Below are 17122 nucleotides of genomic sequence, written 5' to 3' on the forward strand. Positions count from 1 at the left end.
GCGTGGGCTTTAAATATTAAACCTCACCAACTTTCACTAGAACACAAGGAGAGGATGTGTAAAGGAAGGAAAGATGAAACAAGACAAAAAGGAGCTGCGGTCCAGTCTGGCTAATGAGATGCGGAGGGATAATCCCTACGTGGACAGGAAGAGAAGGAGAGAGGGCAAAGAGAATGAAATCTGCTGGAGTGCCGACGCAACCTCGGGGAGGGGACAGAAAGATTATCCCTTTAGCCACCTGGAGAAGGGGAACCAACCTCTGAAGAGCTCTTAGAGCAGATCATGTAACAATGGAGAGATGAAGTGATGGGAACTCAAGGACAGCTGCGGATGTGGGGAAGGGATGAATGCTGCCAAAAGAGGAGACACTGAGATGATAGCTTCCAGATGTATGGAGGAACACCTGCTGTGGTTTATTACTTAAGGATCGAGTTCTGATGAAGAGGCTGAGTCCATTAAAGAACCATTAGTCCCCTCCTCATATGCTAAAAAGGACGGCAGGGGGACAAATTGAATGCAAACCCAGTCATCTTCAATGATAATTGCAACCATTTGGATCACTTCACATATAAAATGAAATCTCACAAAGCTCAGAGCCTTTTAAATGTTTATGTTTTAGGGAACAATTGCAGTCTAATTTTTTTTGTCCCCTACAACATAAAAAGAAAGCTGCAGTGATGTAAGGAGAAAGATATGTGCCTGGGAGGATGGTACAAAAGACTCTAACGGCTAAGATAAACCCTATCAGTCCCAGACAAAGAAGAAAATAAAGGAAGAAGAAGGTAAGAACATAGTGAAACCAAACAGGGAGGGGAAGTGCACGGTTGCTTATCGTGCGATTCTTTTATCTCATCGGCAACTTTCCAAAGCATGGCTCTTTTTGAAGTCATGCCCTCATGGTTTCATCAGAGGGAAAAGTAGTGATAGTACAAAAAAGAGAGAGAGAGAGAGAGAGAGAAGATGATGAGGAACAAGAAGAAAGGAACATACCATCAAAAGAAAGATAAAAGGCGTATGAAGGGTTTTAAGCATGACTTGTAATTTCACCTGCAGAGAGCCTCAATAGCATCCCGATCGAGGAAGTCGTGGTCCTTGGTGACTGAAGAAATGTCAATGGGAAACTGGGCATCTAAAGAGAGAGAAGTGAGTCAGGTTACGTGAGGGCATCTCCCTGCCACTGATTGGATCAGTATGTTCAGATAAAACTAAAAGATACCACCCTCAGCTCCAAAGACACCCACCTACTCAAACACCCACCTTCCCCCTCTCGCTCCCACCCACCCATACAGCCCTGATTAAAAGCTAAAAGAGGAAGTAGCGTCTTAGTCGACCAAACAAACACAGCTGCAGCTTTCAGACCCAGCAGGCAGGGGGGATATGCAGCACAAGGGGAGAGAACAGGGGACTGATTGAAGAATGACAATAGGTACTCCAATGTGGCTCAGAGGTCCCGCTTCCTTTTCTGCTTCTCGCTCTTTCTCTCTGGTCTACCTGAATAACAAGGTCACTTGTTCGCCCAGTTGCTGGGCTGGTAAAAGCAGAGTGAGTATGCCTTGAAATTCTGTCTTGAATGCCAAGAATGACCAACTGGATATTACAAGGTTTTCTGGAATGTCCCAAAATGGGACTGTTGCATCCAAACCCTCAGGGGTCACATTGATAAGAAAATGCTATCATGGGGCCAGCACCTTTAACCTGTACTGTACTGGAGCAGGCCTATCAGTCTGCCTATCTTTAGTGGGGCAATAGTCTCGACGGCACAGACAATAAAGAATCTCTTATGGAAATAAGGAAGGGAAATGTGTGTCACGTATCAACAGAGCAATTCCTACTACTACTACAAATGAGTCGAGCGCAGTTTTCAGCACTTTTGTATTGCTTTTTTTTTTTTGTCTGAAAGGTCTCAACACCTGTACAGAAACTCAAATAGGAAACCTTTCACAGTTAAGTGGAAATAAGCAGTGACCTGCTGACAATGGCAGCTCGGTACTGCTGTCATCATTCTGTAATTACATAAAGAGAACTGGTTTGCCCCTGGCATGCAGTAGTATAGCTAAGAAGACCTACAAGGAGTGAAGAATGTTTTATGTACTTTGGTGCTTATTTATATTTCAAGGGTCATGCAAAGTACTCTTTGTCAGCAGTTGTCATTGCAGGTGTAGCTTTAGATGGAGCAGAAAGCTATAATTATATAGGTTACACTGTATTCAAAGCATAGGCAATGTTTGCGATACAGTACAGCTTGCTGGGGCTTACATGGATTTCTTTACGGATGTAGAGCAAAAAAAAAAAACCCCACACACATCTCATTTGCTCTTCTGTAATGTTAGGCTGTGTGTTTAAATTTTTAAAACTAAATATAAAAATTATTCTTATTGCAAAGCGATAAAACCCAAACCCATCAGTCCATCAGTCATGTACCAGTTTTGAGTGGGCTGCGGTGTGTCCTAGTGTTCCTTACCTTCATAAAGTTGGGCGTATTGCGGGAACCCTGCAGCTCGGAGCCACGTGCAGGCCTCTTTGGCTTCGATCTCTATGGAGAAGAACAAGTGAAACACATGTTAAGGGTTACAGAAGAACAGCATCATATCAAAAAGCGTGTAGTAACATGAAAAGACATGAGCGTGGCTTTTGTAATAACATCACGAGTGTAAATGAAACATCATTTAATAAAGTTATCAAGTTTAAACACTAATCCAAGAAAACACTCTGGAACCCTCCAGCATGTTAGCAGCTTATCAAATGTGAACTCCTTGACCTTATTAGCTATCTAACACTCCGTCACGCACGCCTCTCACATGTTTCTAGAGCTAAGAGCAACATACGTGCAAACTACACACCATCACACTCTCAAGTGTCTTCCACTTAAGCTTCTTAGCTAGGTAATGCAGTGGAGTCACATATCTCTGACAGTAAACGTTGCCTAACCTTTTCCTCACGTGACACGAACAATGGTTGCCGTGGATCTGCATCCATGGAAAACATTTATTCTTTAAAGTATTAACACGTTACATTTTCTTTGCTTGTTGTCTAAGAGCATCTGTTTCCTCCTGTTACCATCACAAGTAAACTCTGAAGATTAGCGTGAGTATAGGAAAGGGAGTTTAACATTCAGATGTGTCATTCTGAGAGCTCGTACAGATTCTCCATAAAAGCCATTATTCCATACTTCTTAAAGGCTGACAAACAAATTCTCCCATAACTCCCTTAGAACACAAGCTGAGGTCTATAGTGTGTCACCGGTGCCACGAAGATGTCTCCCAGCTATCTGTGAAAACTTTTTAGATGACATGTGCCAAATGGGTGCTCCAATCGCCATAAATGCTTCATTATCCCTGCAGCTACCTGTTTGTAGACAGGAGACCAAAAGAAGAGTTTTACAGTGTCCTAGTTCCTAGAATGATAGTAAGTACACACGCAGATCAACCTTGAGAGAAACAAAGCCTGAGTGACAAAAATGGTAAATGGCCTGTATTTGTATAGCGCTTTACATAGTCCCTAAGAACCCCAAAGCGCTTTACACTACATTCACCCATTCACACACTGGTGATGGCAAGCTACATTGTAGCCACAGCTGCCCTGGGGCGCACTGACAGAGGCGAGGCTGCCAGACACTGGCGCCACCAGGCCCTCTGACCACCAGTAGGCAACGGGTGAAGTGTCTTGCCCAAGGACACAACGACTGAGACTGTCGGAGCCGGGGCTCAAACCGGCAACCTTCCGATTACAAGACAAACTGCCAACGTTTGAGCCACGATCGCCCCCAAGGCACAAAGCAAGTAAAAGACTTGGAGGACAGTCAAAAGTTCTTGCTTTTACAAATTACACTTGCAAGTTTAATTGGGTTACTGTGTCTGGCTGAGTGTAATTAGCTAATCATAACCACCCGTAAAGAAACTGGATTTAGTGCATTATATCTTTGGTTCACTCGTTAAGCAGTTACACCCCATTTCAAAACTAAATCGCTCCACACGTTATATACATCTTCCCACAAGAACACAAAAAGAGATCAACCTGAAAGGCAAGAAAAGAAACAAGAAACAGAGAGGTCAAGGAAGACTACAGCTGCAAAGGGTCTGGACTAAGCGATATACCGACATTTACATACCAACAACAAGCCTAGACGGCAGACAAACCCACTAACAACAAGGTGTGACACGACCAAGACAAGAGTCTCCCCACTGCCACTGCAGAGGCTCCAACTTTCTTTAAACAACTACCATGACACCAGCGCGCACCGCAGTGTCAAATGGCACATTAACAACTACACTTCAGCGTTATTTGTCAAACGTGTGCTATTTTTCCTTGTGGATGTGAAGCTGTATGCCTGAGAAAAGGTGTGTTAGTGTGTGTGTGTTTCAGCTGAGTATTTTTGGAGCGTAGTGAACCCAGAGGAAAGTACAAACCAAGCAATAATTATACCAGCATTCTTGAAAGCAAGCAGTGCACCGGGCCAGAGATTCCTGTGCTCGCTCGTGTATAAATATGTGTGCACAAGTAAGTCTGTGTGTGTGTGTTTGCATTGACTAACCTCGTGTTTAAAGACAAACTACTCAAAAGACAGTAAAGCTATTGAAATGCAAATTAGACATGCAAACACATGGTTGGCCTTCCAACCCCACGCCCCCCTCCAGTCCCCAGAAAAGGAGCTACGCGAGCCAATAAGTGCCTTTTGCTGGGATGCTATCCAGTGACCCACCCTACTGGGCTAGAATGTGTGTCAAATCTATTTTACAGTGACATAATGTGAACTTAGTGTGCCGAGGAAATAAAATAAAGACAGCAGCATTCACCACGCAGATGGATCCGACTGAATAATATTTGTCACTGAGCTACATTGTGTCCATTCATTCACAGAGTAAAAGAAAGAATATTTTTGTCTTTTGTTTGGCCACAGGAAGTGGACAGGGGCATGGGGCATCTGGCACAAACATTCTTAACAATAGAGCAGCACCCACTTGCACTCACATGCATCTGGAAGAATCAAAAGCCGGATCAACAAAGCAACAAAAGGAATTTACAAGAATATCCCAGGAACTCAGGCCATAAAAACATCATCTTTAAACAGACCTCCTAGCCTTAAACATTTATGTTGGCTTCGATAGAAAAAGATTTGAGGGTGTATTTCAAATTTTTTCTTCACTCACTGTCCACCCTGGTTCCCTAGCCCTGATCAGGGAACTACCTCACTTCCTCTTCCTGCTTCCCTCACGGGAAGAAAGCTTAGCAGCGCGCAATGGCTACCGACCACTTGGCTGTGCAGCCCTGCCTTCATTTGTTCCAGACCAGATAATAGACGGGGAGGCAGCCAAGACAAACACGGGCCCTGGCGATTGTGTGTACTTACCAAACGTCCTCGTGGTTAAAGATGGCTACAAAGCCACTCTAAACAAATATCTTGCGGCACCCACTTAGAGCCTCAACATTGCAGTGAGAAAGCAGAAAAGTGAGTTTTATCACCCTGATAATGACCACGTTATTCTGCACGTGTGTGCCAAGTCGGCTCAAGAAGGGATAACACATACGGAGTGAGTCAAAGGTTCAAAGCCAGTGGCACTACTCAAAATACTACATGTCCTGGCAAGCTATTTACATCCAGCTCACTTCACATATCATCATGTTCAGTCTAATTCCTGGAGGATTCATCTTCTTGCTTTTGAAGGAAACTTATTGTACACCACTCTATGAGAACTTTGTCACTTCGTGCCATTAACTCAGGGTGTGAATAATGATGCAATTCTCAACTGGAAAAGATAATTATGCCAAACTTCTCCCATGTTTGGCTGCTTCTTTTTTTTAAGCCAGTTGCCACATGGTAGGTTTGGCACACTGTGGCCACTACAAGTGGGACCACTGATGATTAGTGGGAAAAAATAGGCCTGAAGCCAAGTATGATTTTTGTTTGAAAACTAAACTTTGCTCCATTTTCAATTGTGGTATTTCAGTGTAGGGTGTGTTGTTTTTTCAGCTTCTAAGAACAAGTTTGAGAACCACTGGCGAGGTGACGGGCAGGCAGAACTTGGATTATCACAAGTTCAGAACAGACAAGAACATCTGAAAGGAATGAGGCTTTGAGGTGGCTTCGTCTAGACTTTCCAACAAATAATAAATATTCTGACATAATTAGCCACATTGATTTCTGAATGTGTCATCTTATGACCAAAAAATGAAGACAAGTCAGCTCCACACTAATCTTGACTGATATGAACAAGCAAAGACAACTCAGTGGGACACACTCCCTCTTGCTTGGAAAGATGAAGATGATTACAGAAGAACAGCAGATAACACAACTAATAAGATCCAAGCTGATGCTAATAGACATTTCATATGGATCACGAGAATCTTTTCTCCTGCACATTGCCCAAAGCTAATCTGGTGAGCACCCAGTCAAGCTTTACCCACTTTCCCGAAATATCAACTTCTAAAATTATCCACCACATCTTTTCTTTGCTTTCCTTTTCCCTGCTCTCACCTTCATCTCCTGCGCTGTCTCTACTTATTTCAACTCTGCTCGCCACTTCTCTTCTCTCCCTTCCGGTAACAGGAAATTCTCACAATTGCCGACCACAGTCCCACCCCACCTCCCACCCCCAGTGCAGGAGGCAACGGGGTCTGGCTGGCTGAGTCTGAATGCTCAGCTCCAGTGGGAGTTTGTCAGCAGCAAGCAAACAAAGGATGCTGCTCCCCCACCTATAGCAAACTGGAGGTCAAGAGTCTCTATACAGTTAACAGTGATGCTGGGGCTTTGAAGTTGGCAGACTGAGAATAATGCTTGACTAACCACTGTTATGAATTGAGGTGGCTTATCTTGAGTCATCTGATCACTGCTGAGTTTCCAAGTGCCCACTGCATAACAACCCAAAAAGCAGTCGTCAGATCCTAATGAAGTTCATTTCAGAGTGGGTCGTTCCAAAGGGACCGCAAAGTTGGTTTATATAGGTGATGTGATAAACCAGGCCAGACTTTGTGGCTGGCTCAGACGTAATAAGCAGAGCACCAGAGCCTGAATGCTGCCTTGCTTTTGTCCTTCACCTAAGCACTGACAAGGACAAGCCTGTAAAAGACTAAAATTTAAATCACAACACACACATGTGAGAAAACCCAAGAACAATTGGACGTTGCAGCTTTTTTAGCGTGACCAATGTAAAATCCCTCCTGTGCTCCACTAGTGGAATGTAATGGACATTTTTTTTTCTTTCCTGATGGGTATCATGTTTTGTGATTCCACTGTGGAGACAGCTGGTGCTCACAGAGAAGGCCTGGCTGTTGGCTAAGTGATACGGTGCCAGGAATATTACCATCTGGCTGTTCTCAAACTATATCCCACTGACACAAACAAAAAAATAATCAAGTTACTAACATGCTCCATTCCAGTTATCCAGTTATCCAGTTAACCACCAGCTGGCGCAGGCATGCAGGCACGGATCCACGAACACATCCATACGCAAACACACGGCTGTCCCAGATGGATCATCGCAGCGCTAACCCCAAAGACCCCCTGACGACAGATTTATGCTCACACAGAGTGCCCTAGCCCTGGATCAGGTGACCAGGCATATTCAAAGCTTCTGAGAAGCTTTCAGCAACCAGATGACAGTCTACCTGCCAGCACCCCTCCCCTCCCTCCCTCCCCTGATAGCAATCCATTAACATACAGATCCCAGGACAGCCCAGTACCTTCAGCCAAAGGAAGGTGAGAGCAACAGCGAACATATGACTTTTCTCACAGGACATGAAGAAAACAGCTGGATGTAAATCTTCCAGATAAGGTCACAGCTTCTTCCTGTTTCACAAAGAATCCAGATGAAGCATGTTTCCTTCATTTAGAACAACCCCAATCTAAGGTGGTTTACCTCATCCCACATAGGCTTGAAAAAAGACAGTTAAAAAGAAAAGAAATGTGGTCTCTATTACGCTTTTGACTGGATAGTCCTTCTATTCCTAGTTTGCATAGTAGAATGATATAAGCATTATACTATTCCTGGATTAGTGGTTACTGTAGATAAAGTTCATTCACCTTGCATCATAATGGCTGGAAATGAGTATATACTGTGTGTGCGTGCGCGCCTTTGAGCACGTTCTTAATGCCTTTATGGCTCAACTGAACCTCAGCGCGCTCATATCTGTTCCAAACCTCAGGCAGCTGATAAGAAGCCATGTGTTAGAACAAACGTTGAAAACGGCTGGGACAAAGGAGAAGCACACAAATCAAGCTAAGCCTGCCAAAACTAAACTGAAAACAGGACTTAAACAGCCACAAAGCACCCCCTCAATATCCCCCTCCCCTGCTTTTCGCAAAAGGTCGGCCGTCAGGCAAAAGGCAGTTAAGCAAACTGGAGGCGATAGGATGGCACTACTGTCGCGGGCTGGTACTATACCCAGGATAATCTCAAAACCAAGTCAATATCAATAAGGCTACTTGAATTAGGTACATTTTGGGGAAGGTTTCATCACCACTATCGATTCTAACAGTGAAGTGTGCGCTGCTCTGCTAGAAACTTCTCTTGGCTGAGCGCGTAAAAGGGTCAGTCTTACAGTAGGTTTTTGGTTATGTGAGAAAATATTCCCCATTTAGTGTTGTGGAGGTCACCGATAAACCAACATACGAACAAAAACAAACAAACAATCAAAGAAACAACAACAAAAAACGGACATATTCAAAGAATTGTGAACAGAGGTCGGGACTCCGTACGCGTCAGGCTGTGAGAATTTCTGACAGTCCGCAGCGCTGCGCCCCAAAGATGGTTTATCCAAAACCTCCACTCAAAGCTAAACCTGCAGTAAAAGTTTTAAATCTTAAATTCCGAAAATAACCTTTAAAAAGTGCACTTATGGGAACTCTTCACTCCCCGACGAACAGGAAACCGCTTCACTGGACGGACACGTTATTCATACAAACTGAAAATCATCACTTATCTAAACGCAGTTCGGTGGATAAGAATGAAATGAACTTACGTGTCAGTATCATTTTTAAGGTCTCAGTTCCACCATAAAACAGAACTCCTGGCTGCACTCGGGCAGAGTAGACAGTTCAGTCAGATCTACTCCACCGTTAGGACGAAGTCCGCATGATAAATCCACTGTAGATAAAACGCAAACTAGAGAATCGGGTGCAAATGTTCTCCGACCGTTGGGCAAAGCGGTAACTCCATAGTCCTAACTAATCTTGCTGCGGCAAACAGAATTCCACAATCTTCAAATTGTCCCAATACCACACCGGACCTTGAATGAAGCGGTTCCCAGCAGGAATGTGAATGGAGAGAGTAAAGTGTGATTCAAGCTTTAGGAATGGGCAGCTCTGCCGTGGCTCCACCCCGTCCCCCCCCCCCCCCCCCCCCCCCCCCCCCCCCCCCCGTCCCCCCTCATTCTGCTGCTCCACACCTGATAAGGAGCTGGAGACATGCAGATGCACCCAGAACAACCTCTGCAGTTCATAATGTGCAGGGACTGGAGTTTGTTTGACGATCAGAGACACAACTTTGTGTCCAAACGCACTAAAAGTCACAAACTGAGTTCCCCGCTACAAATGGCGACTTCATTCGATGATATCTGTTTCTAACTCATTTGGAAATATATTTGCTCAGAACCGTAAAATATATTTTACAAATGTTACATGTAGATAAACTAAAGTTATTAACCGAGTTATATATTTTTAAAGACTTGCGTGCTCTTTTCAGCTGCAGGATCTCTCCCGCTTCTACCACTCCCATAAGAAGTATTTGACTTGTAGGTTGGCACCCAGTTTGCATATCATTAGAAACTAATGGAGACAACTGTGAGACTCTCTTTTGTGACGCGGGATTTAGTCTGAAAAGCGCAAGTGGTGCCTTGAAAAGAAGTGTTGCAGGTATGGTAATGGCTGTGTCCATGACGCGCCGGGCGCACGTACACCACGCTCAGGCTGACTGCAGTGACAACACATTTAAATTCCTGACCGCAGGGCACATAGGACGAGATACTGAGATAATAAGACTTACAGTTCACTCGTTTATGTTTGGTATACTTAGAAACAGCCAGTTGAGTGTTGCAGATTCTGCCACATGCTCCCATGTGTGGACGTCTCATCTTTTCCTAGATCTCGTCAACTCTTATTTATTTAACTTATTGCCATGGTAACTCACAGCGCTGAAGTGGTCCAAATAAAAAAAGGAGGCGAGTCAGTGGCAAATATGTGTAATCCAGAGTTCGGACTGCCAGAAGGGGGAAAGGATGATGCAGAAAATCCTGGCTCTGTGCGCAGTCTGTCGCTGGCATTCATACCAGAACCAGCTGACGATGGAGTCACAAGTGATTCAGTCAGAACAGAGCCAGCCAACTACTGAAGTGGGCATGTTAGAGGCATATTGTTTTCATTTCTGATGGGTGATGAGAATAATTTGGAATTTTTGCCTTGAGTTTTCAGTTTTAACAAGATGCAGTTTTTTTGTTTTGTTTTTATAGACCACAGAAGATTTCTAAACATTTAGTGTATGACTTGCAAAGACTGTCTATCATACATTTAGCACTGGTAATATGTCTAAAAGTCCCCAACACAAAACATATTATTTCATGATATCTGGTCTTTGCAACCCTACCTCTAAAACTATAAAATAGCGTGTATTTCTTGTGTTCTGCACTACTACTATTTGCTAAGTACTTTAAAGGCTTATCTTGTACTTACAAAAAAATCAATAAAACAAGAGCAGTCCTTTATACATTCAACAAGACCTCCTATGTATACATTGAGTCACTAGCTCCTGAATTATGTATGGATTCAGATCCATTTGTGACATTTTCCTTGAAAACATAAAGACCATATCTCACACTTTTTCCTTTTTAAGTTTAGTATGTATTTGGGAGGCTATATATATGAAAATATTATGTAATATGTCCAAAAAATTTCCTGGATCCAGATCTGAATCAGTCTATTCAATCAAACTCCACCTTTGGCAAAATGTTCATGCCAAACTGTCAACAAGTTTTTGCGTAACCCTGTAATAAATACACACACCACACATAACCACCTTGGCAGGTATTAAGCAGAAACAATGGATTTTCTCATATGCCACATGTGTTTGATTGATGCTGCCCACAATGTTTATACAGTACTATCCCTCCAAAAACTCCTGTAAGTACTTGTTCACAAGCTCTACAAGAGAGAGTTACACCTTTTTGGTGAGTGATGGAATCCAGACATTAGTACCTTCAGAATTACTATAGCATACACTCACCTTATCAGGTACACCCATTCAACCATTCATTAGTGCAAATATCTATAACTGTCAAGATGACCTGCTAAAGTCCAGACTGAGCATTAGACTGGGAAAGAAAGGCGATTTCAAGTGATTTTGAATGTGGCATGGTTGTTGGTGCAAGATGGGCTGGTCTGAGTATTTCAGAAACTGCTGATGTACAGGAATCTTTCTCTCTAGGGTCTAAAGAGAATGGTTGAAAAAGACAAATTATTCAGTGAGCAGAATGAAAGGAGCCAGAGTGCTTTGAGCCAACAGAAAGGCAACGGTATCTAACACAATATGAGAAATCTTGAAATCTAGGTAAGAGGTAGAGCACTGCTGAATGCAAAACACACCTTGAAGAGGATGGGGTATAACAGCAAAAGACCACACGAGGTGCCACTCCAGAAGACTGGAAAAATGTTGCCTGCTCTTTATTGATTCCCAATTTGTGTTTCAACATACATATAAACAACAAGAGAACATTCTACCTTGTATCAACAGTTCAGGCTGCTGGTTATAGTTTCATGGAGTTGGGAATATTTTCTTGGCACACTTTGCAGCCGTCAAATCTGCAGTAACTGTGTGATGCTATCATGTCATTATGAACCAAAATCTCAGAGGAATGTTTTCAGCACCTTGTTGGATCTATGCCACAAAGAATTAGGGCAGTCCTGAAGAGAAAAGAGGTTTTATCTCTGCTGACTTTTGGGGAGATGAAAATATCACATTTTCCATGTCCATTCACCATAACTATAAAATCTATGGTGATTCACGGTAGGGCAGTTTCGAGTGTTTGGAAAGAGCACAACAAGAAGCACTTGGCTTCAAATCTGGCCAAGGCCTTTCTGTGTGTCCTCCCCAGGTACTCCGACTTCCTTCCACAGTCCAAGTATGGCAGTTAGTAGGTTAACTGGTAATTCTAAAGTGAATGTGATTGTATATGGTTTTAAGTTTCTCTCTGTTAGTCTTGTGACAGACGTGAAACTTGTCCATGGCAGCTGAGATAGATAAGCACCCCTGGTGACCTTGAATTGAATAAGTGGAAGAAAATGGATGGACGAATGGATAAAATTCACGGTGGTGATGATCTGTGTAGTTTTTTTTTTCTTAAAAAGAAATGTTTTAGCAATTTCTATTTTTAAACATTCCACATCAGATTTGTACAAACCCAAAACAACCCAAAGTAAAGCCAATCTAAGCAAAACATACGGGACGGTACAAGCAGTCATACAAAAACATAACACACTCATATAAAAGTTCCTGATCCTATCTGATTAAAAACCGAAGCTGTTTTCACACATGATATCCGGACAATGTTGGGACAGTCAGGTCAGAACATGGTTTACAGTTGTCAAATATAGCACAAGGCTGGAGAGACTTTGCATCAGCTGCACTCTCACTGCAGGAAACAGTCCAGGTTAGGCGATATAGCATAAGCATGCAAATTATGCAAAAAAGATCAGCGTGATCACTGATGCATGAACATCAAAATATGCAATTTTACGAGCTCATAATCTGAAGGAACATCACTTGTGATGACTATCCTAAACCTGTTACCTGAAGGGAGGAAGAAAGTTAATTGGGATTATTAGTCTTTGTGCGAGATAGAGGAAAAAGAGAGAAAGAGATGGGAAAATGATAGAAGAATAGAGAGAGAAAGCAAAGAAAGGGACAAAAAGATGAAGACAGATTGCCAAACAAGGCCAAATCCCTGAGCCACAAAACCCGACCACCCAGAGGCTGCAACCAAAACCCCTAACCCAAAGCTACACTTGCCTGAGATGGGGCAACCCTGCAAAAAAACAAGGGGGGTGGGGGTTAACTCTCTCAAGTTGGTTTGTGGCGATAAATGCACAATAATGCAAGTTGTTGTTGATGTATGTGTGTGGTAAATTGTCAAGAGATCAGACAAGCAGACTGCTGCTGCTGCCAGTTGCTCAGGGGAAAATGAGTGTGTCTCTCTCAAGTGTCTACAATTTTCATTCATCAAAGCTCGTCAGAGTCAGGCGCTTGTTTGGCTTATGATTCAGATACAGATCAAATACACATAAGTATAATGAGGGCTTTGGACAAAAGAAAGGAAATGGGGAGATGCATCAGTGTTGCACCAGACAGACACAGCGGATTAGAGCCGGCATTATGTGTAACTACCCTTTAGCAAAGGAATTAGAAAATACAAACATTGCATTTAAGGCAGGGCAGTTTTAGTGGATTATCTTGTATAACATAGTAAATTTTACACATGTCCCCTAGTGGTTCATAGTGATAACTTCCATACTGAAAGAAAAATAAGACCATTTATAAAAACAAAACAGACATCATCCAGCGTTTGTAGCTGGTTGTCTTAGGTGATGCTACTGTTGTAGGTTGTAAACTTTACAGTGTCACCTCTGACCCCGAGACACAGAGGGAGGGCCTGGAAGAGGGAAACGGGGAAAAGGAGGGTTAAAAAAAATCATAAAAAAATGAGTTGAGAAGAAGAAGAAGAACGACTCAAAGCCAAATACAGCAAACAGCAAAAAGCTTGAGAAAAATGAATGAAACTATTTCCCCTGCTGTAGAGACATGGGACAGCCTCGGGGTTTACACTCAGTCTTTTGCCATTCCTAACCCCGAACAGAAAGGCCAAGTGAGGGTCAGTGCAGGGAGGTGTCAGTCCAACTCACACATACACAAACACCCAAGGCCATGTCAACAAAGACTCACATAACAGATAACCAAACTGTGGGTTTGCAAAGGTCACTGAGGTCCACTGGAATCGGCAAAAAACTGAAGTTCTGTATTTATGACGACACCACTTTGTCAACTTATTGTGTGCATGTCATGTGATCTATTCATAAGCAAGGTAGAGGTAATGCATTTGCTTCTAAATTGGATCTACACAAGTTGAATCCTCTAATGGCAAGCGTTTGTCCTCTGCATTTCACTGATACAAAATGAGTTAAAGACTTTGAGACACAGAGAGATATAGTGCCATGAAAAAGTATTTGGCCTCTTCCTGATTTCTTTCTTTTTCTTTTTCTTTTGCATATTTATCACACCTGTATGTTTCAGATCATGAAACAAATTTTAATATTAGCTCTACCTACCTGGCCCTGTGTGAAGGAGTAATTGCCTCCTAAACTTAATAACAGGTTGTGCCGCCCTTGGCAGCAAGAACTGCAATCAACCATTTGCAATAACTGGCAGTGAGTCTTTCACATCTACTGGAATTTGGTTGTATTCATTGCAGAATTTTTATAATTCAGCTGCACCGGAGGACTTTGGAGCATGAACAGCCTGTTTAACATCATATCAAAGCATCTCAATCTGATTTAAGTCCAGACTTTGACTAGGCCATTCCCAAACCATCATTTGGGGATTGTGGGATTTTTTCTTTGTGATTCAGAGGTGGATTTTATGGTGTGTCTCAGATTATTGTCCTGCTGAAAAAACCCAAGTGTGCTTGAGCATAAGGACATGTACAGATGGCTGAACATTCTCGTGCAGGATTTTCTGGTAGAGCGCAGAACAAATGGTTCCATCAATTATGGTAAGTCATCTGGATCCTGAAGCAGCAAAGCATCCCCAGATCTTTGCACTATCACCACCAGGTTGGACTGTTGTTATGATGTTCATTTTTTAAGATGCTGTGTTAGTTTTAGGCTAAATGTAACGAGATTCATACTTTCAGAAAAGTTATATTTTTGCAGTTCATTGGATGTTGTTTCGGGTTCTTTTGTGACCTCCTGTGATTTTGGTAGGCTGACCACTCCTGGGAATGTTCACCACTGTATCATGTTCCATTTATAGCTCACACCATGGTTCAATAGAGTCCCAAAGCCTTTTCCAACCCTTTCCAGACTGATTGATGTCAGTGACTCAATTATTTCTCTAGCTCATGCTTTTTGACATCTTTTAGCCTACTTCACTTTGTCATACAGGTTATATTTCAGTGATTTCTTGTTAGTGAAACTGAACTAAGCTTTCCAAAAAATGTGGTTAATCGTTTGAAAATGACATTCTGTATTTACTTGCATTATCTTTGTCTAATATTAAAATCCGTTTGATGATCTGAAACACGTAAGTGTGTCAAATACACAAAAAATCGGGAAGGAAGAAAATACTTTTTCATAGCAATGTATACAGAAGAGTTATGGCGTTTAGGTGGGGTGGATAATCTTTTCATAACAGGAATCTCCAGAAATAGCTCATCCAGAGTCTTGGGGATCAACTCAATGAGACACTGATTAGAGAAAGAGAAAGAATGAGAGAGAGAAAGGGAGAGCGAGCATGTGCTTCCATACACACAATGGCTGGGAGGAAGTGTGAGGAGACAGAGGCTTGGACCAGCACTCACACAAACACACACACAAACAAAGGAAGTGTGAAGCAGACAGTGGACCAAATGCCTTGCCAATACCTTCTCCGGGCTTTGATGGACTGACCACGATCACAATAGAGGCAGGAGCTAGTCATACACACACACTGACACAAACAATGGATCTCTGCACAGGCGACTAATACTTTGTATTTTCATCCATAGGGTGTGTTTAAAAAAATATACATACTATGGTGGATCCAGTTATCCCTTAGGTTTTACGAGTGTATTTAGATTATGGAGGTACAAAAACCTAAAGCAGGAAGAATGAACTATTGAAGGAGGGCTGCTTAAGATCTGTATTGTGCAGGGATAATGGGCTTTTAAGCTCCACAGTCTTGCATGCAGTTTGTTTTGCACGTCCACTTGAGACCACGTACTTACACACATATCGAAGCAGAGAAAGTTTTCAGAACATCTCACATTTGAGATAACTTGTAACTAAAATGGATGAAAATGAGAACAAAAACATCTCCTTTCACATTCATCAAAGCCAAATAAGCTGCCAGACTCATATAAGCTTGAACACTGTCATCCTTTTATTAAGGAGGATTAATTGTAATGACCCACCATTAAAGATGTTCTCTCTTATAAAACCCCAAAGAACACGATTTACAGTACAGAGTACTGCTACAGACCATATTCACCATACACCAAACATAGGTGACTAAAACTACATGCACTGGTTAGACATTCTTTTACCAAATGAACAGAAAATGTGTGTGTTGTATACAACACAGTTTCAAGACTTTCATTTATACATCATAAATTTGCACATTAAGTCACAAAGCTACAGAAGATCCCGTCTTGGCTAGCATCGATGGGTTAACTTGGGATCTGGAAAACAAGTTCAGGCCCAAATTAGAGACGTACCGATCTAAAATCTGCCAGGTTTGCGACTGGTGAAGGATTGGTCAGTCTCACGTATGTCTGATTACGAGCAGCCCTTTTTATTCATGTGCAACATGCATACAACACTGTAGGTAAATTATCACATACACACAGTAACACGCTAACATGTCGTTAGCAAGGAAGCTCTTCACTGTGATCCAGAATGATCCAGTGACAGAAACAAGTAACAATACGTACAGTTAATTTATGAAATGACTGTAAAATTATGCAAATACTTGACATTTGTTTCATTACATAAATCTGTTGCACATGCTTAGGTAAAATATGTCCGGCAAAGGTTGATGTAGAGCAACTCATTTTTTAGTTGCTTTTTTGTTCCTCTTTCCAGTAGCAGAACATTTTGTTTTCAGTTATTTAAGTGAGAGGTGATCTTGTAACTTAGATCAGTTTGGTGGAAACTGTAAAGTGTAATAGTTTCATTTATATTTATATTATATTTTATAGATAATATTTTGCATTGGAGAAAAGCTATTTTTGTTGCATAAACTGCTGTAGTCAAAGCTCTGAGAAAGAGAACTTCAGCATCGGCAGGGCAGACTTTGGAATTGGGCAAAGAAAATTACAATAATTGCAACTCCAGTCCAAATTATTTCCAGCCTGATTTGATTTTAATTTGGGGATTTGTCATATTGAG

The 17122-nt window shown here is 42.1% G+C and overlaps 1 protein-coding gene across 3 annotated transcripts in view; it reads right to left on the reverse strand.

The window, feature by feature from the left end:
• dlc1 (DLC1 Rho GTPase activating protein) overlaps window positions 1–17122 on the reverse strand; it is an 81688-nt gene that overhangs the window by 14008 nt on the left and 50558 nt on the right. For all 3 annotated transcript variants that reach the window (XM_085161654.1, XM_085161652.1, XM_085161653.1), the window contains exons 6-7: window positions 2462–2533; window positions 1048–1129 (exon numbers count right to left, since the gene is read on the reverse strand). In XM_085161654.1, coding sequence (XP_085017780.1) covers window positions 1048–1129; window positions 2462–2533 — 154 coding nt within the window. The remainder of the gene's footprint in view (window positions 1–1047; window positions 1130–2461; window positions 2534–17122) is intronic.

Source organism: Neolamprologus multifasciatus, chromosome 6 (assembly GCF_963576455.1).
Source record: "Neolamprologus multifasciatus chromosome 6, fNeoMul1.2, whole genome shotgun sequence".
In the NCBI taxonomy this organism is placed as follows: domain Eukaryota; kingdom Metazoa; phylum Chordata; class Actinopteri; order Cichliformes; family Cichlidae; genus Neolamprologus; species Neolamprologus multifasciatus.